Source organism: Pelodiscus sinensis, chromosome 22 (assembly GCF_049634645.1).
Source record: "Pelodiscus sinensis isolate JC-2024 chromosome 22, ASM4963464v1, whole genome shotgun sequence".
NCBI classification, from domain to species: domain Eukaryota; kingdom Metazoa; phylum Chordata; order Testudines; family Trionychidae; genus Pelodiscus; species Pelodiscus sinensis.
Window position 1 is genome coordinate 6,253,745 of NC_134732.1, and position 20,103 is coordinate 6,273,847.

General features: G+C 45.7%; 1 protein-coding gene across 3 annotated transcripts in view; it reads left to right on the forward strand.

The window, feature by feature from the left end:
• PAPPA (pappalysin 1) overlaps positions 1-20,103 on the forward strand; it is a 242,284-nt gene that overhangs the window by 216,191 nt on the left and 5,990 nt on the right. For all 3 annotated transcript variants that reach the window (XM_075905988.1, XM_075905990.1, XM_075905989.1), the window contains 2 exons: positions 793-864; positions 5,013-5,111. In XM_075905988.1, coding sequence (XP_075762103.1) covers positions 793-864; positions 5,013-5,111 — 171 coding nt within the window. The remainder of the gene's footprint in view (positions 1-792; positions 865-5,012; positions 5,112-20,103) is intronic.

The window sequence follows — 20,103 nt, forward strand, 5'->3', positions numbered from 1 at the left end:
CGCTGTTAAGATGCGGTTTTTCGAGAGAAAACCCTTCTCTTGAAATAACCCTTATTCCTCATACAATGCAGATTACCAGTTATTTCGAGAGAAGGGTTTTTTCTTGAAATAATCGTATCTTAACAGCGTCTGTTATTTTGAAATAGCACTATTTCGAAATAGCGCCATAACACGACTATGCAAATGAAGCACGGAATATTTAAATCCCAGCTTCATTTGCAATTTTGAATGTCTTCGTTTGCATCCCTCTCTCAAAAGAGGGTGCAAGTGTAGACATACCCTTGGGTGGTTTATATTTAAAATATAAACAAGGATGCCGAAAACTTACAGAAAGGTTTACATTTTCTATTCCATTCTAAAAGCCTTTTTTTTTTCTCAAAAGAGCTACCACAGTTCCTCACCCCCAGCACTTGCCCCAGCAATCTGCTTGTGCAGCGTGCAGAGGCAAGAAAGAAGCCCCAAACCGTTCCTAAATGTCTCCCTTGCTGGAGCCTGGATGCTGTGTTTGCCTTTCCCTGCTACATCCCCTCTCCATAAGGGAAATACTGAACATGACGTTTCAAGAGAACCTTAAATATTATTTTAATCCCAAACATTCTGTTATTGCAAGTGTCGAGTCCAGCACGTCTTGTAAATACTTGGAGGACTGCCCTGCCTTGAAAATACAAGAGATGTTAGGAACAGAACTACAGTGGGAGAGTTCAGGAGGTTAGGGGTATATATGCCAGCACATTCACTTTCTGCTCACTGATTTCTTTGTCTTTGTCCATTTCTTTCTCTCTCCTTCTCCAGAGCGTTGTCTGCACAGCAGGACTCAAGTGGTATCCGCACCCTGCGCTGATTCACTGCATCAAGGCCTGCGATGTGAGCATGAGAGTTAATTCACTAAGCAGATCCGTTTAGGGTTTCTAGGGTGGGTGGTAACAACGCATGCAGCGGAGTCGGTTTTAAAGTGTTGCTTCTGGGGAATGGCCAAACCCAGTTTGGCCTTGTCTTTACTTGCAGTTAAATGGTCTTCAGCTGCACCAGTTCTGACATCTATTGGCAAGAAAGGGTCCTTTTTGTAGAGCTGAGCAGTGCTCAATGACAGCTGATGACTGGATGAGCCGTACAGCGTCTAACTAAGGTGGACAACTCTTTGCTTGGAACTGACTTGAATCCGCTCTCGTGGGCATTTTACAGATTTGGAGAGTCATCACTGGCCAGTCAGAAAAGCTTCCAGTTGTTTGCCTTGATTTTGAAGGGGATAAAATGTGCTGCATCTGACTAAAAATTGAAGTCTCTGAAGGTCCAGGACACTCCTCTGCCATGAGCCTTGGAGAGGAGATAAACATTAGGAAAGAAAAGGGGAGTAGGCAGGGCTGTCCTTACCCATGCACAGAATATATAGCTGCGAAGGGCACCTGAAAATTTGGGACACCACTGGGTCTTACTGTCCACGCACCCATCCCTTCTTATCTCTGTCCTATGGCTCTGCTTCCTCCAGAGAGGATCTAGTTAACGTAAAAGCAGAAAAGCCTGCCAGAGCTATTAGCAGAACCAGGAAAGAGCCATTCACATGTAATGAAGCCATTTGAAAGGTATTTGCCAATCCCAGTACATACTCTCCATTTCTAAATCTACTGTGTTAATTCTACTGGACCTTAGTTTAAAATTTACTTTAACGTATTTTGTAAGTGTGTCACTGAAAATTATAAAAATTGCATCTCTCAAAAATCATTCCCCATGCCCCGGGCTGCCATTGGGCATAGGGGCATCAGTTTCATAGTACTGCATAGAGCCCCATAAATCCTAAGGACGTCCCTGGGAGCAAGATTAACCAGGTGTGAAGCTGAAGCAGGAATGACTAGGAAATAGCTGGAGGAAGGACTGGAGATGGGGACATCATTGAAATACAGTTAGAAAGGGGGAGGGCTAAGACAATTTGCCAAAAGCCTCCAGGGAAGAGTTCTGGGTGTTCATTTCACAGAAGCTATGTCTAGACTACAAAGATGAATCAGAAAAAGAAACTCAATTTGCGGTATACAAAATGCATATCTTTTTCTGATTTACTTCTGAAAGAGGCTTTACCAAAATTTGACCCATCGACCTGGGGCCAAATTTTGGAAAAAACTCTCTTTTGGAACATCCCTTCTTCCTCATGAAACAAGGTTTACAGGGATGCCAACAAAACGCGTCCGCTTTTCCGACATTTTTTTTTCAGAAAAGCAGACGCGTTCCTTGGATACAGCAGAGCTTTTCCGGGATACCAGAGGTATCCCGGAAAAGCCCTTCAGTCTAGACATACCCAGAGAGACATTTTGTAGAGCAGTAGAGACATTTTGTAGCCAAATTGCCATTGCAGGCAGCTCTGGATAAGGCCTCGGCCAGTATTATGGCATTAGCTGTAACCATACGGAGACCTCATGGCTACAGAGCTCTGGCACTGCACCCTGATGCACAGCAGGCTGGGTTTTGATTCAACTGACAAAAGCTTGCCCTCTTTAAAAACTCCCAAGCTCCTTTGCATACTTTGGGAGTACATACCCCAGGTGTGAGGAGATACCACATCAACAGTATCTCTTGCTGTATTTTTCAGACAGTCCCCCCTACATGTACAACAATGGGAGTGTCCACCTGGCAGTGATTTTGGCTTTTCATCCACCTACCCATAATAAGGGGGCTTTCAAACCCCATGTCAATGAGGTTCTGGAAAGTAGGCACTCGCTTGCCCTTACCTCCCCTCCCCCCCATGAAAGAACTGGTTCCTTTCTGGGACCTGACTACTCTTTTAGCTGCTTCTGTCCCAACCTCGATTTCACAGAGGCTACTTCTTTCTCCATTCTGCATTAGAAAACTGCCTTCTTTGTGGTGATAACATCTGCAAAGAGAGCATGCAAGTTGCAGGCTTTGATGGTGGTGTCTCCTTACATGGAGTCATCCAAAAACAAAGTGATCCTGTGACCACACTCTGTTTTTATCCATGGTGATTTCCCAGTTTCATTTGAACCAAGTTATATATGTACCACTACTCTTCTCTAAGCTGCATTCAACCTTAGCGGAGCAGCCTCTCCCCACTTTCTATTGACATAGATAGATCCTGGTAATTAGCAACAATGGCAAAGAAAAAGCAGAAAAAGGCATGATAATAATAATGGCATTTGGTAAATTACTGCATCATCTCAGTCTACCTGAGTAAGAATACCTCTTAAATAGCAGAAGAGTTGGTACCCAATAGTTCATCTGCCTGACTGGCTCCCTTTGCATTAATGACTGCATTAATGGTCCCTGGATGTTGGTTATCTCTTTCTAGAGAACAAGAATGGGCCATGACCCTGCAATGATAGCAATGGGAGCTTTGCTTAATAAAGGCTACAAGAAGCCTTGACTTTGCTTTGTTGCTTTTTGAAGTGTAACCCAAGCTAACATAGTGTGACTCTTTGTACCCTTCTAATGGCACGTATAGAGGTTTATGAGGCCTTTTGTACATTTACCTGGAGACCGAAACTCTGGATATTGATCTTTTGGGGTTCAATTTAGTGGGTGTAGTTAGGACCTGCTAAATCAAATGCTGATGGTGCCCCCTGTCCACTCCAGAACTCCACAGAGTTTCTCCTGTCAACTTCCCACAATGGGACCACAGCAAAAATTCAATGTAAGGTACGTCGACTCCAGCTAAGCTATTGCCATAGTTGAAGTTGCTTATCTTACGACAAATATCTCTCCCAGGGTGTGTCTAGACTAAACCTCTCTGTCGACAGAGAGATGTAGATTAGGCACATTGAAATTGCAAATGAAGCAGAGATTTAAATATCCTGTGCCTCATTAGCATAAACATGGATGACGCTTTTTTTCTAAACGGAGATTTTTCGAAAAAAACCCAGCAGTCTAGACGTGGATGTGTCAAAACTAAAGCCTTTTTTTGACAGATCCTGTAAACCTCATTTTTTGAGGAATATAGGATCTGTCGAAAAAGGCTTTATTTTCGACAGATCCGCATCTAGACTGCCATTTTTTTCCAAAAAAACTCCGTCTCGGAAAAAAGCGGCAGCCATGTTTATGCTTATGTGGCATGGGATCTTTAAATCCCTGCTTCACTGGCAATTTCAATGTGCTTGATTTGCATCCCTCTGTCGACAGAGGGATGCAGTCTAGACGTAGCTCCAGTGTAGACTTGGCCTGAGTCTAAAACTGCAGCTAAAGTAGCAGATCTGGCCTTTTAGCTCAAGCAGTAGGAACACATTGTTTTAAAAACAGATGTCTAGGTTCAGTCCCCTCAGATGATTCAACCAACGATGGTCTTAGCAAAGCAAAATAGCTATTATCTTTCCCAGTCTGTCCCCTTCAAATAGCCTCTGCCCCCTGCTTCTTGTGTATTCCAATGGAGGTAAAAAGTGCACTCCTCAAGAAGTCCCTATTAATAGTGTTCTAGTGTTGAAAGGTGCATCACATAAGTAAATGAATCAGCAGGTTTACTGGGAGATTGGCCAAATAACGGCATTTTTAAAGTGACCTTGTCAAAATAAAATCATTGTTTTTAAAAGAAATCCCTTGTCTGTGCAACTGTTGGAGCATATTCAATAATTAAAACAAAAAAGCTTTTATGGACCAAAGCCAGCATCAGTGTAAATCACTATAGCTCAATGATAGTCAGTGGTGTTATGCCAATTTACACCCAGTAGATAACTTGCCTGACAATTCTAATTCTGTTCTCACCAGTTATGCTTTTGGTTTATTCTTTGCATATAGCTTATTTGGAAGGTAAAACTAGACTTGCCAATTTTACCTCCTGATTTTCCTGCCCTGGTTCAGTGTTGATGTGTGTGGGTTTCCATCACTTCAAAGGAATGCTTGAATTTGCACCAGTACTAAAAGTCTGGGCCTAAGCTGCTTCATAGTGTCTTTGTAAGAGACTTATGAACGTGTTTGTGACTTTTTAAGAGGAAAGGTCTGGTGCTACCAATAGAAGTGCCAGCTCCTTCAATGAGGTCCACAGCCATATTCTCAGCCTCTTCATGCTGTTTGGTTTTTAGCCTTTCATGGGGGACAACTACTGTGATGCCATCAACAACCGAGCCTTCTGCAACTATGATGGTGGAGACTGCTGCACCTCAACAGTCAAGACCAAAAAGGTAGGTCTGCCTGCCCCCTCTCAACCAAACTCCCCAGTAATGCAGCCTGAGGCTCGGAGAGTCATTAGTGTCCACCTGGACCTCCAGCATGTGGAGAGACCTTCAGCTGCACAAACATTTTAAGGGGCAATGAGCATTGTCCCATGAAAGGCACTGAATTTCTGCTGGGAGTATTTTCATTCTCCTTTGCTGTGCCTGGGAGTTTCCCATCATCACCTGCTTTAGGTCCATACAGCACTTGCTGTGACATAGGGATACTGCTTTATGTCTTCTTTTCTTGTTCTAAACCAGTGGTTCCCTGGTTGCTTTACGGACAGCTGCCGGTGCCCCTCGAGACTAGTTTGGCGTGTCATTGGTAAATCAGTCTTGATGTCAGATCTGACTCTGATTCTTGTGAGAATTAGAGACAGACACATTGAAAGGAGGATCTGCCCCATATCGTGTATGCTTCCCTATGAACTGAGAGAAAATTTAGCCACGCGTGTTTGCACTTATGTACAGAATTTTGCACAGTTCTGTACCTTGGGGCAAAGACAGATTTGGGGTTGGGATAGAGAGCCAGAAAACCTTGAGGGAGCCTTGATGCCTAACATACAGTAACAAGGTATGTAACTTAGCAATAGTGGAAGTATGCTAGACATCATATACTTCAGGAAGGCCTGCCATGCCTGCTTAAGAATAAGCTGTCTGCATATCACAGCTGGAGGACAAAAAGGATGCCTTAGAAAAGCACAAGCTTTTCTAAGTTGGCCTCAGCATCAGGGTCTTTTTTCATCTTTCTTTCGGTTCATCCAAGTATGTCTACCAATTTGGTGGCTGTGGCCTGTCCCTGCTACCTCAGGAAACACTGGAAAGGGAAAGGGAGCAATGCTGGCAATAGGTTAATGTCATCTCGTTGGTAGCAGCTGAGAAGTGGTAGGGGGAGTGTTTTAATTTTGTCTCTTTTCAGATATTTGATATAGTTTTGTTTTGAAAATAATTTGTGTGACCTGTGCAGTGAAAGGCACTGGTAGGGGATGTTCAATTTTCGTGGCCTACTTAGTCATAGGTCTTTCCACTGGAACAGCCCAACAAACCTGGCTGTAGTTTTGAGAGAGGGTACCTCCCCACAAGGAACTGGACTAAGACCTCCAAACTAATTCTGTATAGGACACTAAGCGGGGAGGAAAGAGAGGTTGCAGATGGCTGTTCATTGGTCTGGCTCTGTTCCCATTGGCTTCAGTGGTAGTTTTACCGCCGTCTTCAATAGAAACACAGTTGGCCAATACCGAGGGCTTTTGAAACCCCCATTCTAAATATTTCATAATCATTCATGCAAGGGCAGACCCATCAAAGGAAGTGTTTTCTCTACATGCACTCAGCTTTTGGAGACTTGTAAAACACACACAAAAACCAAACAAACCAAACAAAATACACAAAAGAAAAGAGGAAAACAACCCATTCTAGGGCTCTTCAAATCAAGCTTGAGATGGCCAGTGCCTTGTTTTGTAAATGTATAGCCTAAAGTGGGAAAATAATTAGCTAGCAGCGAGGCATGTCACATAATGTAAATGTTTCCAAGGAAGAAGGTCATTTGAGGCTGGCTGTGTGTCTCAAGCTGTTCTAGGGAATGACCACCAGCTCACAAACACCTGTTTGAATTCCTATGCAGACACTTAGCCATGTGGGGATGTTTGTTGTTTCCCAGTCTAAGGGCCTTGGGCTGGAGAACATATTTTAGGCATAGTTATTCAAATACAGTCTCCGCCTCTGGAGAGTATTGTGAGTGGAATGTTAAAGGAGATAGTCCAAAGGGGAAAACAATGAAAGGTGAGGGAACAGAGAGCTTCATAAAAATATTCCACATACCAAATCCTTCTGCCACCTACTTAAAAGCCACAGCCTTAAAACACATTTTGAGAGAAAAGGCCAAAAACTGAAGGAGACATAGGGAGGGGCAAACTCAGCTCTTTTAATTCCTGTACCAGATGATGGTGTATTTCCATGCAGTTAGAAAGAGCTCAAGCATTTGAGGGAGACACACACCACTGCTTCTGCTGTGTTAGGTTCCTGCACTGCAGTCGCACAAGGCTCTTGAAGGATGACTAGTCAAATATCATGCATTTGGACAGCACCTTTCAATCTCAATGATCCCAAGACAACCCCAATGAAATACACTCCCCTCTTTTCAATCCCTAGTGCAATACAGCCCCTCTGAGGTGAAGTGTGGTTAGTGTTTAACGGTGCACCCCACCACCACACTTTCTTTTAATAAAAGAACAAAAGAACCATAGTAGCGAAGCTGCCGTTCTTAACAGTCATGCCGAAGGTGAAGTGAGACCTTTAATGATCACAAGTGGTCAAATCTTTGGTTTTATTTTTCTTCCCGAAAAGGGGGGAAGGTCTCTCCAGCTGCATAGCATCTCTGTAGAAAGGGATAAGATGGAAATAAAGGGTTCCATCAAAAATTCCATGGACTCTTGACATCCCTTTGTTGTTCACTTTCCACAGAGGGTCTCCCAGTTGAGTTAAAGTGGTGTGAAGGTTCACAAACAGGCAGTTTCAAATGTGCATGCCCATGGAGTCACAGAAACCAAATTTTAAATTGGCACACACCCATATGAGCACAGCATGGTCTTGTGCGCTCCCCCAGGCAAGGAAAGAAAACAATCCCACATGACCAATCACGACTCAGCTCAAATAGTAACTACTGAATATTTGCCAAGAACTGTTCAGTCAGGCCACAGAGTTTATAATAAATCAGGAAGAAACTGCATTGAATACTTTGATTTTCCATGAACACATTGAGTAATTCTGAGGTGAATACATTTGAGGAGACTGGAATCTGCCGTGGGGTTTTAGTAGGCAGGAAAAGGCTACATTTGTCAGATCAATTGTCTGTGATGCATTCATGGATCAGCTGCAGTGACGCCTTGCCCAGGCAAAGATTCTGAGAGAAGCGCACCCCCTAATGAGTCATCAACACCGCTTCCTGCAGCATCCTTTGTGAACCCAGCCTGCAGGCCCGGCAGTTAACAATCAAAGGTGGTGCACCTAAAACTCAAATTCAGTGACTAGTCTAGCAGGAACTGGTACAAGTGCAGACAGCCTGGTCAGCCCCAAGGAAAAGTGTGTTGTACTGCTGGGCTGCCTGCCCCATGGATGATCCAGGGGTGTCTTTGAAGGACTCTTAGGAATGCCACCCAGCTCCCCTTGGCCAAAGAAGGTCACCACAGTGCATGTCCTCGAGGGAGAACGGGCTTCTATCGTGGATCCAGAGGGAACAAGGTCCTTCCTTAAGGACAAAATAAAATTCCATTTCTTTGTAATGTCTGCAACTCCTGACCAGCACAGATCGCCAGATTGGCCTGTGCCCAGTTGCACTATAAAGCTGCCTCTTGCTTTGCATCCCACAACAGGCAGACATGAGGTATTTATAAACCATGTTTCAGAGAAATACATCACATTGTCAACGTAAACAAGCAACCACCCAGGAGTTTACTTGACATCGTTAGACTGGCTGTTGTCTGGAACATCTGCCTAGTCAGTGTAACATTCCAAGCCGATAGTATTCTGGGCTCCCAGACAGCAAATGTTAAGACCAAATTCTGCCCCTATTTACACTTGTGCAACTTCTTTGGAGTCAGTAGAAAGGGCTGGGTAGAGCGGAGGAAGAAATTAGGGGCCAGCAAAGGGGCAACACAATTAAATGATAGAAATTTCCCAAACACCCATCTTGCTGGGGTTATTTGCATCTTTTGGTACAGAACATTAAATCTGTTGATGTATTTTCCAATGTAAGGCCAAATGTGCACAAAAGCCCAAACTTTGATAATGCATGATTTAGCCCCAAGAGCAGATTTCCTCCAAGGCCACTCTTAGGGGTCCTTTAATATCTGTTTCTTTAATATCTATTCCTTTTCTTTCTGCTCAGTTTATAGAATCCTATAGAATCATGGACCTCCAGAGGTCATCTAGTCCGGGCCCCTGCACTCAAGGAAGGACGAAGTATTATCTAGTCGATCCCTGACAGGTGTTTGTCTAAGCTCTGCTCTTAAAAATCTCCACTAGCAGAAATTACAAAGACATTGCTTAACCGCCTAGCCCGGAAATATTTCCTAATGTCCAATTTAGCCAGCCTTTGCGGCAACTGCATCCCATTGCTGCTTGTGCTTTCCTCAGGGTTAAGGATAACAATTTTTCTCCTTCCTGTTTGTTTCTCCTTCCTGTTTTCTCCTTCCTGTTATGTCCCCTCTCAGTCTTCTCCTGACTAAACAAAACTATCTTTTTTTTTTCAATCTTAGGTAATTTTTTTCTAGACCTTTAATCATTTTTGTTGCTCTTCTCTGGAGGTTCTCCAATTTGTCCACATCTTCCCCAAAATGTGGCCCCCTAAACTGGACACAGTATTCCAGCTGAGGCCTAATGAGCATGGAGTAGAGCAGAAGAATTATTTCTCATACCTTGCTTACAACAGTCTTGCTAATACAACCTGGAATGACGATTGCATTTTGTGCAACAGTGTTACACTCTTGACTCATTTTTAACTTATGAATCCCTGTGAGCCCCATCTCCCTTTCTACAGTAGTTCTTTCTTGGCAGTCATTTCCCATTTTGTGTGCCTGCAATTGATTGTTCCTTCCTAAGTGGAGTACTTTGTGTATGTCCTTATTGAATTTCATCCTATTTGCTTCAGACCATTTTTCCAGTTTGCCCAGGTCATCTTGATTTTTAACACTGTCCTCCAAAGCACTTGCAACCCCTCCCTGTTTGGTATTGTCTGCAGATTTTATGAGTCTACAAACTCTATGCCATTTATCTAAATCACTGACGAAGCTATTGAACATAACTAATCCCGGCTGCACCCCACTCGTTATGCCTTCTAGCATGACTGTGAAACATTGATGATTACTCTCTGGGGACAGTTTTCCAAACTGTTGTGCACTCACCTGACAGTAACTCCATCTAGGTTATAGTTCTCTAGTTTGTTTATGAGAAGGTCATGTGATGCAGTATCAAAAGCCTTGCTAAAGTCAAGATACACTACATCAAAAGCTTCCCACCATCCACAAGGCTTGTTTTCCTATCAAAGAAAGCTATGATTTGGTTTACCGTGATTTGTTCTTCACAAGGCCGTGCTGGCTGTTACTTGTCTCCTTATTATCTTCCAGGTGTCTGCAAATTCATTGCTTAATTATTTGCTACATTATCTTTCCAGATATTGAAGTTAAGCTGACTAGTCTGTAAAATCCTGGATTGTTCTTATTGCCCTTGATTGGCACTGTATTTGCCCTTCTCAAGTCCTCTGGATGCTCACCTATGACGTTTGTCAGACATCTTCCCAAAATTCCCTGGGGAACTTTTACAACTCTGTTGTGGGTGGTGTTTTTTTTCTTCCCCCAGGATTTCTCCTGTCCAGTTTCCTTTTTCCTCAGAACTTTCCTCACTTCTTCTTATTTTATGATTATTTGCTTGACAAGCATACTGAAAAAGAACTTGTGCAGACCAAAGCAACAAAAATGATTAAAAGTCTAGCAAACATGACCTATGAGGGAAGACTGAAAAAAAATGGGTTTGTTTAGTCTGGAGAAGAGAAGACGGAGAGGGGACATGATAACAGCTTTCAAGTACATGAAAGCTTGTTACAAGGAGGAAGGAGAAAATTGTTCTTAACCTCTGAGCAAGAAACAATAGGCTTAAATTGCAGCAAAGGAGGTTTAGGTTCAACATTTGGAAAAACCTCCTATCTGTCAGGGTGGTTAAGCACTGGCCTAAGCTGCCGAAGGACACTGTAGAATCTCCATCACTGGAGATTTTTAAGAGCAGGTTACACACACCTGCCAGGGATGGTCTATATAATGCTTAGCCTTGCCATGAGTGAGAGGGACTGGTCTAGATGTTCTCTCAGGGTACGTCTAGACTACAGGCTTCTGTCGACAGAAGTTTTGTCGACAGATACTGTCGACAAAACTTCTGTCGACAAAGAGCATCTAGACTACATTGAGTTCTGTTGACAAAGCAAGCTGCTTTGTCGACATGGTAGTGTAGACGCAAAGGACAGTTTACATGCAATAACACCTTCTGTCGACAGAAACTCTGTCAACAGAAGGTGTTATGCCTCGTAAAATGAGGTTTACCAGTGTCGACAAAACTGCTGAGTTCTGTCGACATTATGTCGACAGAACTCAGCGGTAGTGTAAGACGCAGGTATAGTTTTGTCAACAAAAGTCCACTTTTGTTGACAAAACTCTGTAGTCTAGACACACCCTCAATGTGCCTTCCAGCCTTAGAATCATAGAATAGAATCATAGAACTGGAAGAGACCTCAGAAGGTCATCAAGTCCAGCCCCCTGCTCTAGGCAGGACCAATCCAACTAAATCAACCCGGCCAGGGCTTTGTCAAGCCTTGTGATTCTGTGAAGCCGTTTCTCAGTGGGCCCTGCTTACACGCTTTGTTTTAAACTTTATACATGGACATTCTGTTCAAGATTCTGCACCCCAGTCCCAGCAGCCTGTTCAAGCAGATCTAACCCTGAAGAATTAGCACTTTAAACTCTGCAAAACTGGACTGCATTTGTAAAGCCGCATTTTCCTCTCCCTTAAATCCCTGCCACGCCACGTCACTGCAAGGGGGCAGCCCCCGGGTGGTTGAAAGGAGAGTCTGTCTCATAAAAGCTTCAGAGCTCAGGTTAAACATCAGCTGCTTTGCTCTAATGCCGAGATAGATCATCCTGGCACAGATATCCATTGTCAGTGCCACATCTCCAGCCTATTGATGTTCAATTGAAACAGGTGCACACCCTGGAGAGAGAAACACAGAGTGTGGCTCAGTGAAAAGCAAATGAGGCCTAGCGCTGGATGGAGACGCTGGCATGGTTTGCCCAACACTTCACTTATCCAAAACACATGGAAACTTATCTGAGTCTTTTTGCTGTAAAAAATCAGGCCCTTAAGGAGACATACTGCTTTAATTTGCAGTTCATATCAGCAGTGATGTCCAAAGAGGGCTTCCATCCCCCTCACTAGCCATCTTCAGGGGCCAAAAGTAACAGTGACAATCTGAGTACTTTGGAGGTGTAAATACCACAGTCTCTGCATTGTAGCACTTTCTTGCCCTGTCTCTGTCCCTGCTTTTGTGTGTGAAACCGACCTTCCCAATGGTTTAGAATGGAGGGAGGGAGAACGTAATGCCCGGGGGTTGGATGCAGCCCATGGCTTGCCTGGATTTGGCCTCCGAGGCTCAGGGATCCCCCCCCCCCCCCCGCCACAGGGCTGCAGCACACAATCTGCTAACGTGGGCCTCCTAGGCTCTGGTACGTGAGGGCAGTGTGGGAAGTGTCTTTCTCCTTCTCACTCAGGTCCATGTCAGTGCGGATCTTTTTTTTTTTTTGCTTCTCACTCATGTGCAGCCCCCAACTGACTTTTCTGTGGGTCAGCAGGCCCCAACCCAAGAAAGGTTCCCTGCCCCTGATTTAGAACATGGGTAGGAGAAAAATCACATAGCCAGTGCTCTAGCTATAACTGGGGAAGCTATGCTTATCCAAAAGAGTGGATCTCCCTGACCTGCTACCTCTAACTTTTCCCATCCATTAGCATAATACATTTTATTATGTGCCCCAAAAGCAAGTGCAGAGGTGCACCACTAGTAGAAACACATGCTGCCAGCTGTGGACACTCTGCTAATCAGCTGCATGGCATTTGACTTTCTCCTGGGTGGCCACCTTACAGGGAACACTGCCCGCCACCTCCAGAGCCCTGGCAGGCTGGCAGAGTGTGTTCCTGTGCACTGTAATTAGCTAGTGGGGCTAACAGAGAGTGGATGAAGGACCATGAAGGACCGAAGGATGCAATAAATAGCATTGCTTCCTTAGTTTTGAAATTATTCTGAGTTTTAGTATGTGCTCGGAGTGCACTGTGTCAGCCTGGGTTTGGGTGAATTTGCTTACTTGTGATGTTTGGTCCTGGTTGGCAGGTTTGATCCTGGCTGCCTGAGTGGCCATTTTGGGGCTCGGAGGTGGTTTGCATCACAGCAAAGGGATCTTTCTCCAGACAAGAAAAATTCTGGAGAACAAATTGAAAGCAGTGGTGGCTGCAGCCTGTGTTGTCTACCCTGAGAGCAAATTCTTGGCTAGTAGGGGGATGGGGCTTCCCACAACATCCAGTGATCCCTGGAGAGGTGCGAACTGAACGTGTTTGCTCAGCCACCAACCTTGCTTCATTAGCAAGTGTTGCAGAAACCAACCAACAGGGCTTTCCCTATTACACGCCCGCTCTTTGCCTCTGGGTGAGCAGGCTGCTCTGAAATCTTTGGTGCGTATTTTGTCTAATTATGTTCATGTTTTCACAATCAGTAGCACAGGGCTGGGAAGCCCAGCTGATTGTGGAGCTGCTTGCTTTCACATGCTGCCTGCTTTGCCAAACTGGCTCCTTTGCTCATTTCAGTCCCACTAGCGTGAGCATTGCGAATGCAGATGTGGAGCAGAGAATTACAATAGCTTACTGACATGCTTGTTCCAGCCTTCCCTCCTCTCGTGGGGTGTCTACACGGCAGCTAGACACCCGGGAATGGCCCGGGCCCTTTCACTCGGGCTCACGGGGCATTCAGTTGTTTCATTGCTGTTAGACTTCCGGGCTTGGGCGGGCGCCTGGGTTCTCCGACCCTGTGGAGTAGGAGAATTCCAGGGCTCTTTCTGCCCAAGCTCTGGGACCTGAGTTTTGCAAGCCCAAGTCAGCAGCTGGCAGGGGCCAGTCGCTGGCTTTTCTAAGGTCTGCCTCAACCCTCTGGCCAGCCCTGTGCCACTGTAATTCCACTCATTTCAGTGGAGTTACTCCTGATGGACACCCCAATGTGAAGGAGAGGCAGAGCAGGCCTGTTGCATTCAGCGGGGTGACTCTTTATTTACAGCAGTGGAAAAAGAGTCAGGCCCAAGAACATCAATGGGACAGTTCTGGATTTACGCCCTAGAGAGAGGTGAATCAGGCCTTCTAAACCTTATATCCTGTACTGGATTTGGGCATTTGAGGAGTTTTAATCTCTCCTTTCCCAGGCTCTCAGGGGCATTGATCTGCTTTTGGTGTGAACCCTGCATACCAACCCAAACTGTCAAAAGGCATCTCAGAAAAGCCCTGGTGACGCAACTGCCAAAACCTAGGGAGAGGAAACTGGCAAGACGTGTCAGTCCTTAAGAGCCCCATTAGGGACCAAAGCACCCATTTGGCATTTGACCTCTGAGGAGATGGGGGGGCGGGGCTGGTGAGCCTGCACAGAGAGCTGCGGCCGACCATGCTGCCCTGACCCAGCACTTTTATCCATAGGAGAGGGGATGTTTTGTGTGTATGCGGGGGCTCGTCTGACTTCCAGAGTTACTCACGTCAGGGAGATTTCACAAACATTTCCACTCTGATCTAACCACGCTGCAATACATCACCCCCACCCCTTGCGCACAGCAGATGCTGACCACACTGGGGCTGAGTCCATGCTCACTTAACGCTGCTGGGCGTCAGCAGTGAAGCCACAGTGCGAAGTGGGGATGGGAGAGACAGTGTGGAGGGCTAAGAAACAGGCTGTTTGTGTTACTATTCTCCCCTCCCACTGGTACCTGCCTGGGATTTCACCCTGGGAAGGAGGCAAGTCGCATTCTCTTCTGTTGCCTCCAGATTGGCCTTTCCCAGCGATTCTCAGCGGGTTATGTGAGTCTGGACAGTGTTAGCTGTGTCAATACATTGCGGCTCCGTGAGGCGCATTAGCGGCTTCGGCTCCACTTCATTGCTTGGGTCCCAGCTCTGTCAGGGTCTCCTGCCTTTTCGCTATCTCCTCCAGACTCAGAGCAGGACCTGTCATGCAACGCACAGGCATAGAAATTAAGGGCCTGATCCAAAATCCACTGATGACAACAAAGAGATTCCCATTCTGTCCAATAGTGATAGAAATGTAGCCGTGTTAGTCTGGTGTAGCTGAAACAAAAAACAGGACTATGTAGCACTTTAAAGACTAACAAGATGGTTTATTAGGTGATGAGCTTTCGTGGGCCAGACCCACTTCCTCAGATCAGATAGTGGAAGAAAATTGTCACAAAATTGTCCCATTGTGTCCAGTGTGCTTTGGACGCGGTTCTTAAACCGGAGATTGCAACGAACAGGTTCTATCCCTTCTACAGTCTGCGAAGGGTTTAGAATTGGCTACACATTACATGGAGCATTTAATTCAAAGGAAATGGGGGAATAAAAAACAACTTCTAGTTAGGAACTGCAGCTAGGTCCTCTCGGCACTGGCGTCAGAGAGCTGACATAGACTTTGGATGGACGCCTGAGAGGGTGAAATGTCCTCATAAGGGCAGTCTCTTTTTTCGGTCAGTCTGTCTTATTCCCCTCCAGTGAAGTTGGAAGTCAGGAAATGTAAAGCTGGCAAAAGGAAGCAGCTGTTGTACATCATCTCATTTAAGCTGTGGGACTCCCTGCTACATGATTTTATTGAAACCGAATGCTGAGAACAATTCAGAAAGGGATTAAAAACATCAGGGCTTGGCTGCTGTCAAAGATCATTCAGATTAAGATGGGATGTGAATTTCAAATGCAGTAACAATTCTTGAATAATGATATGGGTGTATGCTCTAATTCAGGGGTAGGCAATCATTTTTGGCAGGTGGGGCCACGTGGTCCCAGAGCCTGGGATGAAAGGGGCAGGGCTGGGGACTAGGTTCCCCACAGAGTTGTCGGGGGCTGGAGGCTTTGAATTAAAAACATAGCAAAGGGCTCCCGGCCCTGCTGCTACCATGTTGCCTGGCAGCCACCTAGGATTGCTGCGGCTATTTAAAGGGCTCGTGGCACTGGCCCCTGCCAGGGTAGCGCTGCGACTATGATCCATAAGTCATGTAAATAGGATCCTGCTGCCTGAGTCACTGCCTGGAAATTCAAGAAAGGGGCCAGATGCAGCTCGCAGGCTGGATCAAAGTGTTAGGAGGGCCTGATCCAGCCCCCGGACCGCACCTTGTCCAGCCCTGCTCTAATTCCAGAATAACATTTGCTCTTCTCCCTTCTCTTCTCCACGTCTCTCTGTCTGGCTTAAGCTGCATGCGTGATAAGGATATGGCGTGTTTGGTTCCCTTTGTTAACTGGGAGCCTGTGAGACCCAAAGTTCCCTGGAGCTCAGTGGCAGTCCGCTTTGTGAATTTTGCTTCTGGCGCATCTCTTCTATGTTTTGTATGTGTGTGTGTGCATTAAAGATAGGCCTAAAGATTAGCATTCTGGTTAGGATCCATAGGTCCCTTACATAGTTTGTGGTTTTGTCCTGTGGTTTTTGGTTCTGGTCCATCTCTCATGTGCATTTTTATGTGGCTGATCTCTCATTCTTCTGCCTGAGCCCCCTTTCCATGTCCCTTCCTGGGCCATGTTGTTCTCTGCCTACATCAGTTTGTTTGTGGATACAGTATCTTTGTCTGTTCCACAACAATGACTGAGCCAAGACCAGAGTTTTTAACATTCTTTTTCCTGCTACGGCAGCATTCCTGGGCGCTAGGCATCGCTAGTGCAAGAGTAAACACAGGTCTTGGGAGCTAAATGAAGGAAAGTAAGAGTTGTATGTGTTTGTTTTCAAATGTGTAGAGTGGATGTGTAGGTTTGGAAATGTCACAGATTCTGTGAATGACTGGGGATCTTAAAGAGCTATCTAAAAATCAGTTCAGTTCCGTGTGTGTTTTTCTGGGCTGAAACAACTGCCCAGACAATGACTCAGTGAACCGGGGACAGTTTCTTACTGTGGTTTGTGCGGTTTAGGGATGTTAAATTTAGATTAATTGGCTACTTGAATCATCGATGCAATTTTAAGTGACTATTGGATTAGTCGATAAGGGCACCTCCATCTTTGTAATGCTTCACTTCAAAGGCAAAAGTGCTGCAGGGAACACAGGGCAGGGGGGGGCCTCAAGCAGTCCCTCGCTGGCCCCATGCTCCTCGTGGCATTTCAAAGCAGAAGTGCTGCATGGAGCCTGAGTCAACAAGGGAGTCCCCAGCTGACCCCAGGCTCCATGCAGCGCTGCCGCTTTGAAATGCCACAGGGAGCCTAGCATCGGGCTTCATGCAGCATTTCAAAGTGACAGCCGCATGGACCTTTGAAGCACCTCATTGTGTCCCCCGCCCTTGCTGCCTCTTTCTGATAGAGGCAGCAAGGGCTAGGGGAAGTGACTAGTCGTTCACATCCCTAGTGTGTTTGTTTGTATTGCTCTAGGATCCGCAGTCAGGGACCAGGCCCCTGCTATCTCAGGAAATGTACTAACAGAAGGAAAAGATGGTCCTGTCCCAACAGGCTGAGGGCTGGATTTTTAAATGTCTATAGGAATTGAATGCCTAGTCTTTCTGGAACTCCTACTCAGTGATTTTCTGTCCCTTTAGATGCCTGCATACTTGTGAAAATCTGGCCCTTGGTGGCTTGGAACACACATGGAATATTTGCTATTTCTCTGTGAGAATGCAAGCCTTTCTCTTCTGTTTTGGCGCTGAAGTCGTGAGGTCAGCTGTGCCTATGCGGGTTTACCTGTCTTTACAGCATCCTCCTTTGTTCTTCCCTGTCAATGAGCTGTTGGCTTGTGCTCTGCAGCATGAGCACTTCTAGATTTGTATCCTGTCTGACGGGACTGTGGATGTTCTCATTATCCATATAAACTTCCAGAGCTTGATTACGCAGTACATAATGGACCCGTGAGCATTGTTGCTGGTAAGATATTGTCAAAGTGAAGATTAGACAATGGGAAGATTACCCAGGATAAAATAGATCTAAGGGATATAAAGGGACTGGCACAACCACCCACTGGATTAGGAGGAATGTCCTCTTGTTGTTCCACTGCAGGGAACTTGCACTTTCCTCTGGCACATCTACTGGTGGGAAATCAGAAGCGCTGGGTGGAGGCTCTGGAGAGCATTGACTCTCTGAGCTCTTTTCTGAGCTTCATGGAGTCCCCATCACAGGCTGCCTGGTTGCGAAATAACGTCTGCTGGGCGAGGTTGGCTGTTTCGGTACAGAACGCCCACAGGACAGGTTGTAGAATTCCTTTGGATAACGCAGAAGAAGACATTCCCTCTCCAGAGGGTGTCTCAGAGCACAGGGATTGTCATCTTTCTGTGAATTCATGGAGTTTAAGGCCAGGAGGGACCATTAGGTAATGTAGTCTGACTTCCTCTATATCTCTGGCCATTTCACTCTGAATTGAGACCCAGTATTGTCCAGTGCTAGTTTCATACGCCCCTGGAATGGTTTCTTAGAAAGCAAAGAAGGGATTGATGGAGGGGAGAAGGGCATGTGGAGGGGACCACAGACTTTACTTTAAAAGAACAACAGACAGCAAACAGTAATGAACTCCAGAGAGCCAGCAAGTTCAAACGCCAGTATTTCAGCACAGGTCCGCAAGGGGAAATTACCTCCCAGTAACATGCTTTTCTGAAGACATCATCTTGCAGGGTTATCCTTGACTTTGGAGTGCCAGAGACTGACAATCATCCAGTGAGGGTATCTCTAAAAGAAATAGCATTATCCCCAGTTTACAGGGAGAGTCACTGGGCCACAGAGACCAAAGATTCTGGCCAAGGCAAAATATTGAGTCAGTAGCAGTCAGGAATGATTGTCAGGTCTTCACTCTACCCGACAGACTCTACCATCTCATTTAAGAATATTGGGGATTTTGTAGTTTGCCACAGTCCTGCCCCGGCTGATTGGGGATAAAGCAAACTGCAGCCTATTGGCGAAAGTATTTGCTATCGAACCATAATGCGTTAACTGGGGAGTCTTCAGATGTGTGTATAATTAATACACCCTTACAGGCCTGAAAGCTGCTTGCTTTACTGCCTTAGTTTGTGCTTATGGTTTACCTAGCAAACCCTTATACCTCTAGGCTACCAAATATCCTCTTAGCCAGGGCTACTCAATACACAGCCTGCGGCTGGGATCCTTTGAACATGCTCCGCAACGGCGAGTCAATAGAATGGTCTTCTGTTGACATGCGTTTTAGTAGTTACATTCCTGGACTGTCATTGCTCATTAAAAGTGCTGTCCTGTGGGTGGAAATCGGGTAAATTTTGCATTTCATTAATATCAGCAGAATTGACTTAAATGGGGTCTGCGTGTTGTGTAGTCTTGCCTTAATCTTTGTATTCATGCCTGTCAGTGTGAAAGAGACTATTTGCATACATTTGCATATGCAACCACACCTAAGTTGTGGCCCTCGGCATGTGCTGTGAGTATCATTGTGGCCCCCGGGCTTCCAAAGTTGAGTAGCCCTGCTCTTAGCTCTTCCTGTTTCCTCCAGTTTCTGCAAACTCTCTGATTTTTGTCGTTTTAATGTATGTACGGTATGTTTTAAACTCTCGACATTTCTCATTCCTCCAAACATGTTTCAGTGACACAGTCTTTGATTTGTGTTCTCTGGGCAGTGCCCAGCTCGATGCAAAACCAGTGCCATCCTCTACCTGGAGGGTGGAGGTTTGTGAGGGGAAGTCAGAAGCGCTGGGTGGAGATTCTGGAGAGTGTTGACTCTCGGAGCTCACTTATGTCCCCATCCCAGGCTGCCTGGTTGTGAAATAGAGCCGTGCCCTGCCTTTCCAATACGTATGTGTAAAGAGAAAGGCACGTTGTACACAGACACGCAGGCACACGTACGGAAAGGATAGCTCCATGGACAGAAATGGGAACTATGTGTGTGAGTGCACGGTCCACATTTTTCCATGTGCCAGTGATGGATGGCTACAGATAGGAAACAGACAGATCCGAGCCGCATGGCCTGGAGAAAAGTGCGTAGAAAAAGAGGGAGCAAACATGTGGCAGCAGAGCCAAGGGAATGAGAGTGAACAAATGCTTGCTGTACTTGCCGAGAACATTTGAACAGGTTGCAGCACTGTCTTGGAAAGGGGGTGGGGGAGGGGAATTAGGTCATTAACTCCGTCTGCCCAGATGGGAGAGACTCTTGGGAATTCACTTCAGGCAAGCAAGACTCTCCCCCACCCCCTTCTCTTTATGTAAATGCCATGA